We start from the raw sequence: 21,375 nt of genomic DNA on the forward strand, positions 1-21,375 counted from the left end.
AGTCATTGACAGAAACCTTCAGAATGCCTAAGCCAAACAGACAACCCTTACCATAACAGCTTAGACAGTGAGGGGTTGTTGGATAAAACTGAGTTCTTCATGGACAACAGGCTTTTAATTTTGATTTTTTTGCTGCAAGAATCATTATTACGATTTTAACATTGCATTATTTTGATTTCTAAAAATATTTGCGTTTTTAAAATTATTTGCACATATTTTGAGGAGATGAGTTGGGGTAGAGGAGCACTCTACAAGCTTGGCTTCAAATGTACTAAAACAAACAGCCAATTTTTATCTACTAAGTCAATGGAAATAAAATCAAGGGGCGCATTCGCATAGGTTGAGCAGAATACGAACTGGGAAGCTAGAGCACATGAAAATTAGTTTTACAACTACAGATTTTTAAAAGAAGTCACAAGGGAATTGTGTCTCCCCAGGAGGTAACAAGTGAAACTGAAGTTTATAATAGGAACCTGTCTGGGTGTACATAAACTGCATCGCTTTTGGCTAAAAGTAGCAGCACATCCAACCTAGGCTGACACCTCAATACAATGCGCTGCACTGCTACATGTGTCATCTTTCAGATGAAGGGTGAAAATAAAACACAGTCTGACTGTGGAGATGGGCAAAGATAACACAACAAAAAGAGGCGAGGGTTCTCTGTGCGCTGGCCAGCATTTCTCCCTTTAACCAAAAAAAAAACCCCACAACAGGCCGTCTATCATTTGTCTGATCTTACTTTGCACGAATTAATTGCTAACATAAAACATTAACTACAACTCAAAATGTATTTCATTGAAAATGAAAGGTGTTAGGATGCTTTGAAGATGTAACAAGAATCTATAAAACAAGTCAAGCTGGAAAGATCAGAGGTTGACCAGCCACATCTCTCATTTTCCTGCCAGCCAAAGTTGCTGGTCATGGCACATCTACCCGACAACAGCTTTCTTCTCAAATTCCAGATCAGGTGTGTGTCCAGCACAGAGCTTTAACATTTCTTGCCTGCGGTTAATATGCAATGTCAGACAGCACTGCCAATCATTTTGAAGATGAAGTCACGTTGTCTTTTATATTCCCAAGTTATTGCAAACATGTGGCACTGCTGCCCTATGGGAAAGATGCTCTGGAATGCCGAAGAAAGCAACTCCTCTCACCTTCACCTCAAGCAAAATAATGTGCACTTCACCAACCAAGACATCAAAAGGGCACAGATGGGCGAATCAATCGTTTCCCAAACTTACTATCATGACTCCACATTGGGATTTCACACTTTCAATTTTTCTTTGATGTATCTACCCCCTGCACTCTTGACTGAATCTTGAAAAAGACTGACAACGTCTTCAAATATTTTGAATGAACCTTAAAATCTGCAAGAAATGTTTTTGCCTACGTGGCCAATTAAAATTTCACTGACTCAATTTTCTAAGCACCCCATGATGCTAACTTTCTGCACAAAGCTAAAGCAGCACTGATAACTACTGAATTAAGCTGACCCAAGAAAAAAAACACGAGGTCAGTACACTATTCTCCTGGCCAGATTTGTACTGAAATTTAGTCATTCTCGACAGAATTTTGCTGTGATCTGAAAATGTACCAGATTGTTATATCTAGGAAGGTTAGAACAAATGATGCGTTTGTAGTGGGCGTTTTGAGCCTCCTGAAGAGATCTCACACCTCAGGGCTTTATTGCACTTAAGTCGACCAAGTGTGCAGTAAACTGCCAGTTTTGTGTTGCAAAGTGCCTAAAATCAGATTGTACAGATGAAAAAGTGGCATTATAAATGTAATCTCAAGAGACTGGAATCAGTGTTCACCATAGAACTACACACAAATCCAAATCAAGCAGTACCTGTGAGTTTTATTTTAGACAGTCTCGCATAGATCCCTGGCAGGTCCGATAACTGCACTTTCGCCTCTCTCCACTGCTTTGCCTCCCTGGTGTCTTGGGAAGTAATTTTATCCTTAGCTGCCCCAGCCATTGCTGTCTTTGCTGTTGTGTTGTCTTCATTTTCTTGAAGACTGGACGGATGTGGCATAATTGCAGGAATTTGTTGCACTGATCGGAGGACAGTTTCATCGTTGATTAGAGGTTGTTTCCCTTGAAAAGACGATGCTGATGGTTCAGCTTTGGGTTTTGCACGCTGGTACAATCCTTTATTAACTTTGGTTACATACTGCAAGAGAATGGAATAATAAAGTGAGTCTAAACTTAGACACAAATATATTTGCGTATTAGGCATTTATATTGGAATAAGAATAAGTAAATTAAATTTATAGTGGATTACTTTTAAGTGCTGGTTGACTTTTCAAATTGAAAACGTATTCTACTCAATCTAAAATAGTGTGTCTGGTATTCAGCTTTCAATGGTTGCAACTTGATCCCAAATTACATAGAATTTAAGTTACTCTCAGCAATTTACTTTTAAATAAAGCAACATGTAAAATGCTGAGGATACATATTGGGGGCTACATTCAACAGTATAATTATACACCCAATGGAATCGTTTTATGTTTCATTTTGAAACAAAGACTATTATTTTTAACACAACAGTGTCACATCTACTACATGTCAAGGGCTGCTTGAACCTTCTAGGAAACTAAAACCGAAGAGAATTACAGGGATTCAAAGTGGCCAATTTTACTGGCTGCACACAAATATTGAGCCTATTACAGCAAAGACAGCCTAATGCATCTGGTGGAACAGGAGAAAATTTCACAGAAAATCTTGACTTAATTTGTGCTTTTTGGGGAAAAATTTTTCTTCCGCTCAATTAAAACGCATTTTCATCCATGCTTTTCTCTTATTTCGGCAACTCGAACACAAATCTCTACAGCATTTTGTGACTCATATCACATACACACTTGAATACTCCAGCCAAGGGTTGGGAGAGAATTGAAACACTTGCACCCTTTCCTTTATCGTCTGTAATCACAGTGTTGAAAATAAAGTATGCATGTCTCTTCACCTCACCGAGTGTGCTTGCCCAATTTAAATAATAGCAGCAAGCTTTGGTGGGTTAAATACATAAGGTTATTTATTCAGACATTCACCCCAAAAATCTAAATGTTACGTCACATGAGGAGGTGATGGCCTCATGGTATTGTCGCTAAACTATTAATCCAGAAACTCAGCTAATACTCTGAGGACCTAGGTTCAAATCCCGCCATGGCAGATGGTGGAATTTGAATTCAATAAAATACATCTGGAATTAAGAATCGGCTGATGACCCTGAAACCATTGTTGTTGACTGTCAGAAAAACCCATCTGGTTCACCAATGCCCTTGAGAAAAGGAAATCTGCTGTCCTTCTTTGGTCTGGCCTACATGTGACTACAGAGTGGTTAACTCTCACCTGCCCACCTAAATGCAGGCCAACCAGTGATGCTCATGCCCCACGAATGAATTAAAAACTCTCACACATTCCAGCAAGATACAGTTCAAGAGAATAGTGCACTTTGACCAACTACAACCAAAAGAACACATCTTAAGAAAGTTTTTGTGGGCCTGTTAAAAAAATGGTGTTTCACTCCTGAAGGGTTAGCCCAGATAACGCTATGACCTTCGTTGGTGTTATTTCTGGACAAGAAGATCTCAGAATGGAATGCTGACTCAGAAGTCCATAATGTTTAACTTGAAGAAAACACAAAGTTAAGTGTCACTGGACTGCTTATTAGTTTTTAAATAACAAGAAATAATATTTTAGCCAGAATTCTTCGACATTGCCCACAGCTGGGATTCTCCAGACCCGCTGCAGTGAATGCAGGTTTGACTGAATGCCAAACTCTGTTCTTGCTGGCAGTGGTGGTGGGGCATGCAAGACCACAGGCTTCCAGCCTTATTAAAGATTAACAGTTTGATTATAATAGAAAACCCATTACCTCCCTCTTAACTCTGCATTTGTGAAGCTTTCAGAGATAACACCGCACTCCGAAACCAAATGGCCGTTAACACTCAACCAATCTTGTGTGAATTTCTTCACAAAATCCCGGCAGATGATTGTCACATTGAGTATTTCCAAACTCCATTCCCAAAAAGATGTGTTTTAAAATCTTCTTTTGAACAATACTTTTTATCAGTAATTTTCATCAAGAATCCACTCCAGGTTTTCCAACTATCTTGCCAAACAAAACTTCCAGTCTGCCTTTTAACAATGAATCCAGCTCTAGATTTTCTTTGCCTCAAATGCTTTCATACAAACCATGAGATCCAGTCAACAATTTCCACAATTACTTGAAATGATCTCTCACAACTGTAATTAAGATCTCACAAGCCTTGGAACTACTTCAGATAGCTTTCTAGCATCGCAAGAGCCAACTTCTTTTCAGCTTTATCTGTGGCTTTACTGAATAGTACCCTGATGTTGTTCCAGTTTCCTCTCTTCCTTTAGTTCAGACTTCTTGGAAACTTTGCTTAATTTCTCTAGCTTCCTTAACTAGCTGTTAAGTTTCTAGCACTGCTTTTGTTAAATATTACTGTGGTATTAACTATGGTATAGCTTTTCTTCCAGCAAAGTTGAGAGAGATGTTCCCTCTCTAGCTTCCTATAACCAATTGCTATGAATTCAGTTAAAATAAAACAAAAAAACTTCCTACCCTCAAGGTGCCTCTGGTTACTAAGCAATGGTTTTTTATTTCACCTAGCTTGTTTGCTTCTCATGCCATAACATTCTCTCAATACAACTGAAGCATAGTTTGAACTGACCAAATGCCCACACATACAAACACCTTTGTCTAACAGGAGTCTAACAAAAGTTTCATTCTTCTTACACAGCCCCACTAAATTAAATCCACTTAAATTAATACCATATTTCCATTAATCAACGTTACAAATTAAAATACCTTAAAATTACCTGTTTCCCTGACAATGGATTCAAGTGACCAACTGTATACAAGAGTTGTTGCAGGATCCCCTTGAAGAGATAAATGTTTTACAGGTCACAACATAAGGCTCTTGTAGTTTTCTATCAGGAGATCAAGTTTATTTCAATGTGTGCTTAGATTAGCAATCAGGCTGGGAGACCTTTTAGTTGTAACAGTCTCTAGGTTTAAAAAGGTGTGCGTCTGCTGCCTTTTCTGTTGACATCTTGCAGCTGGTGGTATGCGACTGACTGACTTCTCCCTGGTTCGTGGAACAATAAAGCTCTTGGTAACATAAAGTTAAGCTTAAGTCACATGATGGCAAGTTTCTGCACCTTCCATTGTCCACATAACTGATTGATGCCAGAGTCTTGAAGTACAATGGTGGTATGGTTAGTAATCCATCAACATACCAGCTATGATTAATTCGAAGACCTCATTTGATATTGCATTCACAGGGCTGCAATATGTCTGTCAGTCATTGTTTGTTAGATTTCTTCCACTGAACTGTTCAGGATGGTCCTTTAGCACCTGAGAAACCCATTTACATTTGCTAACTTTCCAGAGGCATTTTCAGACATGAGTTAATTCTTTGTTGGTGCCAAGTTGCAAAAGTCACCTGGCCCTTGACAGTCAACTTAACAGTCTTGTTAATGTCCATTTCTAGACAGTTCCAGAAAATTATACACAAAGTGCAGTCCAAGAATAAGCGACATCAGCACTGGTCCTGACTTAAGATACAATTTAGAATTAGCTGACTTTTTGGCAAAGTCATCAAATCACTCCATTAACTGCATACTGTGGTGAAATTTAATAAAGAACTGTACACCGAAAAATCGGGTCATCTTCCCCTGCTGATTCTAAACTCCTTGAAACAGAATAATTACAAGAACTTTTCAACGTCTAACAACCGAAGCATAAAAAGGAAGGAGAGTAAAAGAAAACAATGCAAAAAAATATGTTTTGAAAAGCTATTATCAAAATCAGTAAGAAATTTTGGAAAGCATATAAATGATCCAACTTGTATTGTCACTAAATCACCCAATTTTCACCACAATTGATTCATCCTTGCAGCAGATGATTACAACCTTGAGGATGTTGCTAAGAAGTTGATGAGTGAAATCTCAAATTCAGACACACCAAAGACTGGTGAATTCCAGCAAGTTTATATTTACACCCAACTCAAATTCAAATCAGATGCTACGTTGCAGACATTGAAGTGTACTCCAAAAAGGAAATGTAAATGCAAACTTGTGTGGTAGGTGATTGGATGATGCGAACTTCAAGCCATTTTTGATCAAGCTTGCGTAAAAAATCCTGGGTCTACAATTAAATTTGTTGATTTTTTGTTTAGATCTTTTGGCCAAACTGACATCAGCACTAAAAAAAATGATGAAAGCAAATTACTGTGGATGCTGGAATCTGAGACAAAAACAGAAAAGACTGGGAAATCTCAGCAGGCTTGACAGTATCTGTGGACGCAAGGAATAGCGCTCCAAAAGCTCGTGATTCCAAATAAACCTGTTGAACTTTAACCTGGTGTTGGGAGACTTCTTACTGTGCCCACCCCAGTCCAACACCGGCATCTCCACTTCATAGCATCTGTGGAGAGAGAATAGAGCTAACACTTCAAGTCTGGACGACCCTTCATCAGAACTGGCTAAGAAGCAGCGAAGGAATCCAATGATACTCCATTATTTTCATGAAATCTCAAGTAGGGTAACAGTATTTGACAGGTACAGAGTAAAACTCCCTCTACTGTGCCCCATCAGTGAACAGCAATTCCTTTCTCTAATGAGCACTCTCCACCATATCAGTAGGATCTTTTCTACTTTCTACACAAGTAATTCATAGATTAAATTCATAGAATCCCTACAGTACAGAAAGAGGTCATTTGGCCCATCAAGTCTGCACCAACCACAATCCCACCCAGACCCTACCCCCATATCCCTATATATTTACTCACGAATCCCTCTAACCTTATCCATCTCAGGACACTAAGGGCAATTTTTCGCACGGCCAATCAACCTAACTCGCACATCTTTGGACTGTGGGAGGAAACTGCAGCACCTGGAGGAAACCCACGCAGACATGAGGAAAATGTGCAAATTCCACAAAGACAGTGACCCAAGCAGGGAATCGAACCCAGGTCTCTGGAGCTGTGAAGCAGCAGTGCTAACCCACTGTGCTACCGTGCCACCCCAACAATTCTTCTTGACCTTTTTCAGTAAGATTGCCAATTTAGTGCCAGTGTTGAATCAGAGACAATTTTGTCCACTAGGAATCGGATTACTACTCCCTACTCATTCCGTGTAGAATCTTTTCATCTGGCAGGTAAGAAACATTTTCCACATCTTTCTATGTTGGATTTAAACCCAATGCTTAGGAATCAAAAATGCCAAATGGAAACTTACTGAGACACCTTTCCCTCAACAAATCTACATTTCAATGTGCAAGTACTGAAGAAACTGAGCAACGATGGACTGTGGATTAATGCATTTCGGATCAAAGTACGGAACTGAAAAATTAATTCACATTCTTTGTCATTGAAGTTTCATATTCCACAATATGCTCAGTAAACAGTCAATTCAAATTTCACATGTAAGTTGGAGCACTCATTGGCAAAAGCAAATTTATGCAACCCATACGCTTCTTCTAACTGTCATCTATTGTGCTTTGTGCTAGCATTGAATTGATTCTAGATGCAGAAGCAAATTGCATACAGATTTGCAAATTACAATTAATAAAAATGTGAAACAAAGCATTAACTTTCTTGGCAAACTGGCAATGTGCTTATTACAATTGGGCTATACTCAAAGTATCTTTTCATAAAATGTTACTTGGCCAACAAAACCCAGATTTAAGTACATGGTAGAATTATTTAGCCACTTGTGTGAACAAGCACACAAAGTAATACCCAATCATTTAACAGAAAATAACAGAAAACAATGAGCTATTCAGAACTACAGCGTCAAAACCAGTAACTTATCTAGGTGAGACAATGGTAATGTAAATACAGAAACAAAAGCAGAAAATGCTGGAAAGATTCAGCAGGTCTGACAGCAAGTGTGGAAAGAGAATAGAACCAATGTTTTGCGTCTGGATGACCCTGTTGGCTCTATTCACTCTCCACAGATGCTGTCAAATCTGCTGAGTTTCTCCAGCATTTTCTGTTTTTGTTTCAGATTCCAGCATCCACAGTATTTTGCCTTTATGTTAGTTGCAAAAAATACAAGACTGGTGATTTGCCATGCAAGTTACCAATGAAAAGTTACCCATTATCAATCCCTTGCAGTCTGCAATGGAATTTCTAGAAGGACTGTCCCAAAAGATTATTCACATAAAAAAGTATTTGTATAAAAGATCTACAGTAGGCTCCTATAAAGAACTGTAAGGAACAGAACAAGCATACAAGTTCTGATGAAGAGTCATTGATATTAACTCTGTTTTTCCCTCTGCAAAAAGCTATCAGATGGCTGAGCATTTCCACAATTTGCGTTTTTATTCCAGAATCCAGAGTGTTTTGCTTTGCTAAGTACAGATTAGGGGCTATTCAATAAATAGGTTACCTTTTCAGTAAACTCAATAACTCTTAAAGGAACAAATTCTTCCCAAACAATGCATTCCAGTGAAAAACCCTACAATGCACAGCACAGTTTCTTGTAGACATTGTTGAATAGTAAAAAGGTATCTCACAAATTATTTGCTTGTTTCCATCAGCCTTTCAAATCTGTCTGAATTGAAGTTTAAAGCACATTGTTCCAGAACATAATCCTCTTTAAGGGCTAGATCTAATTGGGTGATCAAGTCATTGGGCAGGAAAGCCAGCCCATCACAAATTGAGAAACCTATTTGCCTGCAGCAAACTTGTTCTTGGAATGAGATTTACTCAATTCTAATTTGAGGGTTTGTATTAAGCCACTATGAAAAATGCAACACTTCTTGCTGGAAGTCATGAAGAAATCACAGACATGATTTTGAATAACCTTCAGCTTTAGATTTTCTCCTCAATAGTCAATCTTCAGATAATTTTGATGTATGGTTAAAATATTAATGTTATCATCTGCAGTAGCAAACCTTATTTAAGAACAAAGAGCCATCAAGCCGAGCTAAGGTGCCCTTTATTGATAGGGCAACAATGTAAAATGGTCAATGATACTTTAGGTCAGTGAAGAACTCTGGCGTATCCTGAGGATACACAAGGTGTTTTTGTCCACGGAAATGGCCAGTTTGCTAGTAAATCTAACCAGCAGATTTTATTTCCTGCAGAATAAATTCAATCAATATGCCCAAAATTACATTTCTGTAAAAACAGGGACAGAGAGTATTTTTTGAATTTCGCTCACCTGCAGCTTTTTTTAAATATACCCATAGCAGATTAGAAAAGACAATGCTAATTTGAGTCAAACCGTGGAGAGGGCAACAGGAAATGAACAGGTTATCTGCTACATGGGACATATTGTCCCTCAAGATCGGTTTTCCTCCCGAGGAATAATTTCAGACCAGCAGCAACATTCAATGCATTCACAACAGCTTGAACTTCACTTGCTTCCTCACTCTGCTGCCGTCTCAGCTAACCTTTCACTGCTGACTTAAAGAGAGCCAGAGTGGGAAGATACAGGGGGGGGGGGGATGAAAAGGCCTGCAAAGGGGTATCAGCCATTTGAAGATCATGGCCCTAGAGAATTGTAGCCATAGCGGATAGGAACACATTGGCTGGAACAAGAAGCAATGAAAAATGTATTTGTGGATGTCCGTCAAGATATAGAGAGAGCATTTGGTTGATAGAGACTACATTTATAAGTGTTGGAGTTGTTTCAAGGTGTTTGCAAGATTATCTTGCATGTGGATACAGCCCATCTAATGCACAGCTAAAGAGGAAAACTTACAACAATCTGGACTAAATTGGCTCATCATTACAAAGAGCTATTGATAGTTACGTAAAATTAGAATTTTTTTTAGCTGTCACTCCTCTATTTTCACCAAAAAGCAGCATCAAGATTTTATCCAAATCACTGGGCGTTCAGGTGTGCATTGCTTGAGATTTCTACTATTACAGCGATCAAAGAAAATATCGATTAACTGGTAGCCCCATGCAATTAATCCACAAAATCACTCAAGTATTGGTCTTGTTAAATTTTTCTAAACATGAGGGAAAGCAAAGTTATAATAACAACATTAAAGTGCCCATATGCTTAATTAAAAAGCTATTAGAGATTTCTCAGTTCTCAAAGGGTTTACATTTTTCTCAAATGCAAACATGTCATGCAATGAAAATAATAATTAAAAATGATTACTTGCATAAAACAGGTTACATAACTGTAGGTGGGTTTGTTTATTTCAAATCTCAAATATAGCCTTGTTGTGGTAAAACATAAGCTTCTTAAATAATAAAGTGAAATTCAAAGTTCTTGCTTAAAAGCCAGAGGTAAAACACAAACTATTACTGTACAACACATTTTCTAACAATTTACGGTCAAAACTTGACAGACCAGTTTTGTCTTTATGCTTCGGACAGAGCAGCTGTCACTCAATCCTCCCATTAATTATCTCAGTCCAGAGAAGGGACAAAATGCTATCTCTTACTGATCTGATAACTTGAGAGGCAAAGTCTTGATTTATAGGTACCTAAAATACTTTGCATATTTACTTGGAAACCCAGTGTGGTACTTTATCTTTCTCAATGTATGAGCTGAAAGGAACTCACTTTGTAAAGTTTTTAGGAAAGGTAGGATACAACTGACCAAGCAAATTAGCAAGAAACAGATTATTTTCCCTCTCCAAAGTCCTTCAACATTTTGTTATTGCCAAAATCCTTGCCTTTTTTCTGCAACTCCTCTCAAGTGTCTTCAACTAGATTTCTGCCGTGAAACAAGTCACAAACAATATTCCCTCAGACTATGACCTTGGTGCTTTATGCTAAATGAAGCCTTTGATACAGTTTGGCCACATCATCCTCTTGCCAGTATCCATCTTGGTCAGACTGTCATCACTCGGTTTCACTTTTACCTATTCAAATCAGAACCAAGGCATTTCCAGCAATAGTTTCTGCTCCCATTTCTGTACTATTACATCAGGTGCTCCCTAAGAATCGTTCTTTGCTCCCTTCGTTCACATCTTCATGCCGTAGGGTTCAACATGCATGTCATCAAACTTCACCACATCTTGACACTTCACCTGCCTCTTTGCTAAACTCCTTCTTGAAGAGCCATAATTTCCTCCTACCAAACACTGGGAAGACAGAAGCCATTTTCTTCAGTCTCTACCAAATCCTTTACCTTTATTAACTTCATCCCTGCCCAGTCATTGTTTCAAGCTAAACATGTGTCCCTTCAATCCTATGTGCCCATTCAACTCCAAACTCAGCAATATAATGCAATCACTCTTTTGATCACAATGACCACCTACGTTGTCAACTTTACCCATCCTAAGTACATCTGTTTCCAATACCAACGTCCGTCCGTTCCTCAGTCATCTTCAGACTTGGCTATTCAAATGCTTTCCTGGTCAAATTCCCATGCTCCATAAACTTCAGTTCATTTAAAGCTCTGCTACGTATCAAATCTCACATCAAGGCCTACTTACCTGTTATCAATGTTGTCAGGAACCCATCTGAGCTTAAAATTTAAAATTTCCATGGTCATGTTTAAATTCCTTTGTCACCTGACCTCTTCCCATTACTGTAAAAACCTCTAGTCCTACATCGATCCACAACTCAACACTCCATATATCTAACTCTGGCATCATTGTGCATAACTCCTTCCCTTTGCCTTACCAATGACAATTGTGCCTTCAATTGCCTTGATGCCATGTTCTGGAACTTCTCCTCAGCCAATTTTCCTCTTTCTTAAGAGGCTCCTCAAAAACTTTTTGATCATCCCCACTAATATTTCTTTCTTTGCTGGGCATGGACTGCAGTGCTGAAGACAACAACCCACCACCACCTTCTCAAGGGCAATTTGGAGTGGGCAATAAACGCTGGCCTAGCTAGCGACACCATAAATCACCCGAAAGAATGCTGAAAATCAGGGTGTGCTATTAATTAAGTGATTTCTACCATGAGACAGATTTACCTTGAAAAACTGTTACAATGAGAAAAATAATGGACTTGTGTTCATTCAACACCTTTCATGTTCCAAAATGCTTATCAACAACTCGCATTAACGTGGCATCTTTAACATTGTAAAACCACCTCACTGTTTAAAATAGAATGTGACTAAACAAATTTCACTCTGTGCCATGTTGAAGGCACTCTGAAGTGTGCCCAAGCCATGGAGGGAATTTGATTTACGTGGGGAAATGCTGCAAGGGTGTCACTTGATAACTGTATATTTGGAATTACCAACTTAAGTATCCAATAAAGTCTACATGCTTTGTAATGACAAATATTTTCATCAAACAGACTACCAAAAGAGATTACATTTGCAAGTTGCAAGGGCACAGCCGAAATTTACAATCAAGTTGTGCAAGTCAGAATTCTAATCAGGTAACCAAGTTTACCAAGTATGTTCAAAATAACTTTTTAAAAAAACTTCCATCCCAATTGTCATGTTATTTATTATTTATTCACATACAATGGACAACCAGAAAAATTGCAGCACAAAAGTCTGCAGCTGATGGACGTAAGAATTATATTATCAGCAATTACCGACTGCCCAGTTAGGATTTGAAATAAGAGCAATCCACCACACCATCAATTATTTGAATATCATATACATCATCTGTTCACGCACTCAATCACGACATGAAAAACTTAGAACACATGGAGGCAACCACGATAAAAGGCTTTACTTCTCTTCTGACCTAACTAGCTAATATTTTAAATTAATCACAACATAAACTGAATCATTTAAGCTTAAAGTGGGAGACCTGGTGCACAACTCAGTTATTAAACAATAACACCCACTTGATACCTAATGCAGCATATAGTTAATCCTCCTGGAATGTGGCAAGGGAGAAAATAGGAAGCGACACTGCTGCTATTGCCACAGGCACAAGCATTTAGCACGCTCCCAACCTCTGCAGCAGTAAATGAGCCTGGAATAGAAGTACTGTTTAGATTTGAGAGACAAAGAGATACTGACAATAACGCAAAGGAGAAGGGATAAGATAGGGGGAAGCAAGAGAGGATGACTGTCAACAAGAAAAATTAAAGAAACAGAGAATAAGAAGCAAAGAGAACAAGTCTGAGAACAGCTGGAATTAGTGCACATTAAAATTGATGAGCTACATTTCAAGGTTATTGTCTGGTATGCTGTACTGCATTAGGAATTTCAGCAAGCTTAACGGTATACACGATTGAAAGAGACCCATTGTTCCCTGACCACTGTGCGACAAATACCTGGTCAGTACCATTCATTTCCAATCTTCAGTTATGATTGGGCCCTGCACAGCACAAAATATGAAAGGCTACGAGAGTTTCACATGAACAGTTATGTGGATAAAAGTCATAGTCATTACTTCAAGCTGAACTTAGAGAAATAGTTGTTCTCTTTAAGTTTCAATGGAAAAAAAACCTAAAGCATAATAACATTTGGTGAAAACCCCTCCCCCACTATCAATGCAGGTTTATACAGTTAAAATATACTGCCACTAGAAGTTTGATGTTCAGCTTCAGACTTTCACATGAGGCTGTAAACTTTGCACTTCTGGCGGTATGGTGGCAGAGTGGTTAGCACTGCTGCCTCACAGTGCCAGATGCCTAGGTTCGATTCCCAGCTTGGGTCACTGTCTGTGTGGAGCCTAAATGTTCTCCTTGTGTCTGCGTGGGTTTCCTCCAGGTGCTCTGATTTCCTCCCACAGTCCGAAAGATGTGGTTAGGTGCACTGGCCATATTAAATTCTCCCTTGGTGTACCCGAACAGGCATCGGAGTGTGGCGACTAGAGGATTATCACAATAACTTGATTGCAGTGTTAATGTAAGCCTACTTGTGACACTAATAAATAAACTTAAACTGCCTTTGAGTTTTCATCTAAAATTTACTGTTACAGTTTTAAGATACTTCTACCCGAACCGCTTGATAACACACAATAGAACACACATCTATTGCTGCAGAATTCTATGTTGATAAGGTAGGTCATCAAACCATTTTCTTTTCCAGGTCTTGAGATTTGAGAAGTTGGCTACAGCTGACTTACAGAAGAGTTTCATTCATAGAATCCCTACAGCCCATTGAGTCTGCACTGACCAGAATGCCACCGAGGCCCTATTCCTGTAACTCCAAATAGTTACTCTGCGAATCCTCCTGACACTAGGGTCAACTTAGCATGGCCAATCAACCTAGTCCGCACATCTTTCAGACTATGGGCAGGAAATCAGAGCACCCAGAGGAAACCCACACAGACACGGAGAAAATGTACAAACTCCACACAGAACCCGGGTCCCTGACGCTGTGAGGCAACAGTTCATTGGCATAAGAACTGCAGCAGTTTGTGTTTCAGATCACGGCCTCTGAAAAAGGCTTAGGGAGAAGGAAGAAAATGCAATTTGGGATAAAGTGGCCTGGAACGGAACTGGCAATAAAATCCTTCCGAGAGTCAGTGTTGAGAGTAAGTGCACATTTTTCTGTGTTTGTACTAAATTTGTGGATACACCAACAGGAAGCAATCCAAGATGGAGCAATGACAAGTATCAATGATTGTCAAAATCAGGATAGGAGTTTTTCTGTGCGCAAATCTTTCGATACAAGCAGTGGGGAACCAGTGTGTTACTACCACAGAATGGAAACACAAAACGAAGTAGTGGGTTGGTTACAAAGAGAGCACTGTTTCCTCATTTGCTTGTAAAATTGATGTTAAAATAGCTCAATTTAACAAACTATATGAGGTTTGCTTTGCTGTCTGGACTCTGTACAAGAGTTGTTCAACAAAGGAACCTGAAAAGGAGGTACTTTATAAATATTTGATGGAGCCAGTCCACTGAAACATGCCCTGAATAGTTTCCTTTGCATTGTTAAAGAAATTAGGACTTTTCTGGGAGATGTCAGTCAGTCTCAAACTGAAGATTAAACTATCTATCCAAGATAACAGAACAATCAGTGTGAATTTTTCACATAGGGGATTCAACTTCTGAAAACTGTTGTCTTTAGTTTTCCTTTATTTCTGATTCAGGATGCCTGCCTTTCTTCACCTAACTAGTCAGGTACTTGTTTACTATAGGTACGGTAAAACGTTCAGCGATTGGTCTAGCAACATCATTTATACCATTCAGTGGTAGAGAAATCTTAAAGAAAACCACAGTTGAAATGTGTAAGGTTGCTCGGAAACTGGGGAAGTAAATTTATTTCCCTTCCACTTGCTTTATTACCAACAGTACACTCAACCTTTCTTCCTAAATGGACTTAAAAAGACACACATCTGTCCCGAAAATACACACATCATTAAACGCTCAAGGTGCTTTTACTAACCTGGCATTTAGGAAGGATAAAATGCTGAAATGTGAGCCATTCATGTTTGCCTGATCTGTAATGATGGACAATAACCTTTGGAAGTTGCTTGATGATTGTTACTTTTTGAACAGTTTCGAAAACACACATACTCAACTGACCTAGGGAGATAGGGGAAAGAAAGCAAACAGTTAAAAGCTGTAGGGCGTCAAGCTTATTTTATTTTTAAAAAAATTTTTATTAGTGTCACAAGTAGGCTTATGTTAACACAGCAATCAAGTTACTGTGAAAATCCCCAGGTCACCACTCTCCACTGCCTATTCGGGTACACTGAGGGAGAATTTAGCACTGCCAATGCATCTAACTAGTACGTCTTTCAGGCAGTGGGAGGAAACCGGAGCACCTGGAGGAAATGGTGCAGACATGGGTAGAATGTGCCGACTCCACACAATGACTCAAGCCAGGAATCAAACTCGGATTGCCGGCACAGTGAAGCAGTAGTATTAAACACTGTACCACCATGCTGCCCATAACTGTAAAAAGAGTTAAACTATGCTATTCTTTTAGTCAAAAGAATATACACTTGAGAATATACAGTTAGACTTTTATTTAAGTTCAGAAAATACATATGCTTAAATATGCATGGTTTTCACCATATCTTGTTTCAGAGGGTGTCAAATTTTCCTTTCGTTAGATACACATTACATATGTCATGAACTATAGATGGTTGAAAACATTTACCCACTGCTTTCCCATTGGGCTAAATGTTCTAGCGCGCTGGTTCCTGGTGCGTAGAATCCTCACAGCCAGCTGTAATTCCAATTTTAACATGACAAATTTGTTAATGCTTGCAGTCAGGAGGATCTAGAAATACAGGTCCTTCCTAGCTGCCGATTTAGCAAATGTGACAGGTTTACATTGAATCGAGTGCCAACTTCACATGAATCAAATGCTGGAAAGTAGAAGCTAAGGAAACCCAATGTACAAGCAGAAACATCTCCATAACCTCTCCATCTGTCTATACCAGTCTGGACCTGCTACCCAATAACTTTTAGATAGCTCTCAAAGTCAAGAACGTTTCTCTATAATTACAGTAATTTTAGGACTATCATACTTTATAACTATTTTTAAACTTCAGAATCACATTAATCTCTTTAATCTATTTTATACATTACATAAACAGTGATTAGCCTTAGGCCAACACACTTATTGATGCACAGCAGCCACTTAGTAATGTACACCTCAAGATTCATATATTAAATGTACACAAGTTCTCCAGTATAATTGTTTTTGCAATGTAACTTCTGAATTGATGTGATTTAAGAAAGCATATGAAACATTATGTGCTCTTTCTGAGAGAATTTCATCAGTTTAACATGGCTGTTCTCATTTGTCAATTGTGTCATTACATGCAGCAAATCCCAAATCATTCAAACCTCTGAAGGGTTTACCGATCGTTGTATTGTATAAAAGCAAATAAGTGATTAACACTAACTTTACACAACAGGCATGATGCGACACACTCAAAAGGACCTGAAACCTGTTACTAAATAATCAGACACTATCTGACCTATAAACATTCCATGAAGTTATCACCAGAAACCAGTCAGCAAGCATCAGCTATTGCTCCAAAAAAAAAGGCTGCTCCATGTTGATATAATTACTCTTTCCAGGATTCAACACGCCTTTGCAAACTACGATACTGGCTACTGTGATGACCTTTAACCTGGAAGCAGTACAATAATAAAACATGATTTTTAAAAATGTCTGTGGAATTTGTAATTGTTTTGAAAACGGTTTGAAAATCGCGTTTGAGAGTTTGATCGATTGTAAAGGGATCAACTGGCATCTTCTTGAATAAAAGTAGTACTGGTCCGTGCAATCTGACAATTCTTGATCTGGAAGCAGTAAGCTAAGACAGTGCAGACTCAATGGGCTGAATGGCCTCTTTCTGTACCATAGGGATTCTATGGTACAAAAGCAGTGAAGCTCTCACACACTCCTGATTGAATCAGGATTGGGCCCCTGGTTTAATGGAATATGCTGGGCCAAAACTTAGATTGTTGGCATATACAATTCTGTTGCTGTTTACGTCCCACAATGCCTGACGGATATCCAATTTTGAGCTGTTCTTAAGTTACCACATTTAGCACAGTGGTACTACCATATATCATGATGGAGTACGCCCTCAACGTGAAGACAGGACTTTAACTCCACAAGGACTGTACATTGGTCATACCAATCAATACTGTACCATGGACAGTAACAAAGACAGCAGGAAAATTGCTGAGGATGGAGTGGTTCAGATATCTGTCGCAGGACCAGTCTGGCAGATAAGTTTCTTAGTTTTTCAGTTTTATCTGAAAATGTCACAAGTAGGCTTACACCTGCACTGCAAAGAAATTACTGTGAACATCCTCTAGTCGCCACACTCTGGTGCCAGTTCGGGTACACTGAGGGAGAATTTAGCATGACTGATGCACCTAACCAGCATGTCTTTCAAACTGTGGGAGGAAACCAAAGCACCCAGAGGGACCCATGCCAACGCAGGGAGAACCTGAGACTCCACACAGATAGTGACCCAAGCCAGGAAGTGAATCGGCGTCGCTGGCACTGTCAGGCAGCATTGCCAATCACAGTGCCACCGTACTTCAGCTCTTGACCAACTTACTTAGTAGTGCTTCCAATCCCACTCTTAATGACGGACACTGAATAGCTCACCCAAGTACATTGTGTATCACTCGGTGCTCCCTCCAAGTGTTCTCCAACATGAAGGAGCACTGATTCATCAGCTGAGGCAAGGCAGTAGGTGGCAAACAACACAAGGTTTCCTTGTCCATGTTTGACCTGAAGACACGGGACTTCATGAAGTCCAAAGTCAATGCTGGAAACTTCCAGGTTAATGTTCAAGCCACATTCTCCTCTCCCCAACTTTGGTATGAGAGATTGCTGGATGCATAGTAAATGGATTATAGCCTTGCAGATCACTGCCACCTACTGAATATTCTTCAATGTGATGAGTTGCACAGATATTCATCCGTGACAACCAGTCAAGGATTGAAGACTAATTAATAGAATTACTCATTATATCAAATGTATATGATACCAAGTGGTATGATTTTAAAATGATGTTTCACTAAAACTATATTAAACATTCCCTTAAAGCTATCTAATAACGCAGGCACTTGCAAGCAAAACTGTGTTTGCTTAAAATATTAATTCAAGAATAAACAAATTATTTTCCTGCAGCTCGAAGAAACAATTTCATAAAAAGATGACCATCCAGTTGTGGTACGCCAAACCTTAATAAATACAAAACGTTGCAAATAACTGCATGGAGTAAGAACTGTCCGGAAAACAGATGGTTATAATTTGGTTTGTATAAATATAATCTGTAGCCAGCACAAAAAATGCCATTTTCATCCCTATGACTTAATTTAGTATGTGACAAGATAATCCATCTTCCATTTCAGACATTTCCCTTACCTAAGAAAACATTAATTCAAGTAACCAATTAAGATATTTACACCTAATTTCCTTTCACAGAAAACTCAGAAATCATCAGACCATCGATGCATTACTTTAATGTCCTGCACATTTATCACAAAAAAAATCACTTAAACAACAATTTACCCAATTTTCCAGAACACTGATGCACTTGCTTTAATGCAAACGCATCAAAAAAGATTTCAAAGGGGATTTGTCTTGAATCTTACAAATGCAGCAGATCAATTTTCTCATTATTCATGCTCCACACAAATACTTAGCAGAAGCTCTCCACAAATATAGTATTTAATTCTGAGTATCTATGTAGCCTTTTGGCACCAATTACAAGAGATGCTGGAAAACTGGGCATTCAAAAGTGATATGGGAAATGAAAGGACCGTCTTGCCATGATTAATTTGCTAACAGTACAATATTTAATCCAGCTATTCTAACTCCAATACTTCCAAATCAGAAACTCTGGAAAAATTAGTTTGAGGGTGGAAAATTTAACATATTGCTACACATTACTAAGATGCCTGGGAGCTGAGCCAGGACAGAAGGCTGCAGTTGAAAGTTCCCATTTTGCTGCTGTCTAACCCCATTTCCTTGGCAGCATATTACACGAGGACAGGAACAATATACTCAGCTATTTCCTTTCCCTGACTTTAGAACACAGCAAGCGTTGGTAAAGCAGTGTTATCACATTCTCAGGGCATCGCAAAGTGCTTCGCGGCACTTGGATTTATTTCTGAAGTGTAGTGACTGTGTCAGTAAATGTCAATTTCGCATGTGCAAGTACCACAAACAGCAAAGGAGATGAATGAGTTGTTAATTTGTTTCTGGCAGTGTTGCTGAGGGATGAAAGTTGGCCAAGACATACATCAGGAGAACTCGCTAACTCTTCAAGCAGTGGCAAGGGATATTTTACATGCACCTGAAAGGCCAGGCATGATTGCAGTTTAATGTCTCATCTAAAAGACAACAGACGTGAAAGTGATGATATTTCAAGCTGTACGATTGGCAGTACTTCTAGAGAGCAAACAGAATTCAAACAGGGAGTAAAGAAAATTAGAGGGATTGGCGTAGAGACACAAATTACAAAGTAGCAATGCAAGTTGAAAAAACATTTTAAAAGATTCAAACGAAGCACCGGGGCTAATTTCCTGAGGGGGAGAATAGAAAAACAGAAATGTTAAACTTATATAGGCCACACTTAAAGTGTTCTGAACAATACTGGCCTCTGTGCTATAAAAAGATAAAGAGATAGTGGAGACAATGCAAAGAGGATTCAGTGGTATTATATAGGAACTTGGAAGTTAGACATATTAGGGAAGATTGCAGCTGGGATTATTCTCTCTGGAAGAAGAGTTGACGGAGGAAATAGCCATCGTTTAGATTATGAAAGGGTTTGATAGTGTAGATGTGAAGAAAATGTTTCCACTTTACGATGGAGACCAGAACCAGGGGTCATTAATATCAGATAGTCACTAATAAATCAGATAGGGAATTCAGGGGGAACCTCTTTATCCAGAGTTAGAATGTAAAATTCACTGTCACAAGGAGAATTTCAAGTACCAACTACGCACTTAAGGGGATGACAAATAAATACATGAAGACAAAAGGAACAGACAACATGTTCACAAAGTTAAAGTGAAGAAGCTTGAGTTGAGACTTAAGTGGTTCATTGATATCTGCATTGACCTGATAAGCTGAATGTACTTACCCCAGAAACAGGCCAAACTAATACTGTGTAACGAGAAACAAAGTGACCATTTTGACCCAAATTAAATAGCTATTTTAAACTGTGAAGTTTTAAATCTTGCCTTTGTTTACACATACCCTTATTTGAGGGGAAACACTCACATCCTGTCTTTGTACAAGATGGGTAAGATACAGAGAGATTAAATACTAAGGTTTATTTTTATGAAGATATTTTGAGGTTACCTAATATGGTGTTTCGTATCAACGATACTGTGTGTTCCATCTTTCCAACACTGCAGCCAGATGGTATTAGATGAGCTCAAGATTCTGTAACTTTCATTTTGCCACCCGCTTCTGACCAATCCTGCCTTATATTAAGTGTTTCTTGCCTAACGTTTTGCCTTCTTTTACAACCTCACAGCAAGTCTGACTGATCTCTGCTGCTTTATAGAGCAGTATTTTCTGCTGCACTATTTCTCGCCTTCCCTTCAAAAATCGCCTCACTACACGAATTATTACTTAATTTGATTGCCTCACTTTCAGATAAAAGGAAATGGTCGAAACAAAAATGGATTACATGGCCTGTGATTCATCATAAATTTCCAGCATCGAAGCTGAATTTTTATTTTCAGTCATAAACTAGACAATAATATCCAACCTTAAAATGTTTACCATTGTGTCAAAGCCAAGTTATGGCAGCTAGCTGCTCTCTTTGTCACTTGAGAGAACTATTGTCGGATCTTTCTCTTTATTCCATAGTCACTATCGATAGCAGAGATTGTTTGCATCGGGCTTTATTATTACTCATTGCAGCCTAAATACTTCCATTCTAAGTTTTTCTGTGACATATTTAATTGTAAAGAAAATCGGATATAAAATTAATCATTAGGCAGCTGGATATCACAAAAGTGAGTAACTAGACGACAGCGAATTAGAAGCCAAACTAT

The 21,375-nt window shown here is 38.7% G+C and overlaps 1 protein-coding gene across 1 annotated transcript in view; it reads right to left on the reverse strand.

The window, feature by feature from the left end:
- cox10 (cytochrome c oxidase assembly factor heme A:farnesyltransferase COX10) overlaps positions 1–21,375 on the reverse strand; it is a 132,844-nt gene that overhangs the window by 101,918 nt on the left and 9,551 nt on the right. Inside the window, exons 2-3 of the mRNA XM_080209028.1 lie at positions 15,263–15,402; positions 1,850–2,174 (exon numbers count right to left, since the gene is read on the reverse strand). Of these exons, the coding sequence (XP_080065154.1) occupies positions 1,850–2,174; positions 15,263–15,402 (465 nt within the window). The remainder of the gene's footprint in view (positions 1–1,849; positions 2,175–15,262; positions 15,403–21,375) is intronic.

This window comes from Carcharhinus amblyrhynchos, chromosome 21, assembly GCF_965287045.1.
Source record: "Carcharhinus amblyrhynchos chromosome 21, sCarAmb.v2.hapA, whole genome shotgun sequence".
Taxonomy (NCBI): domain Eukaryota; kingdom Metazoa; phylum Chordata; class Chondrichthyes; order Carcharhiniformes; family Carcharhinidae; genus Carcharhinus; species Carcharhinus amblyrhynchos.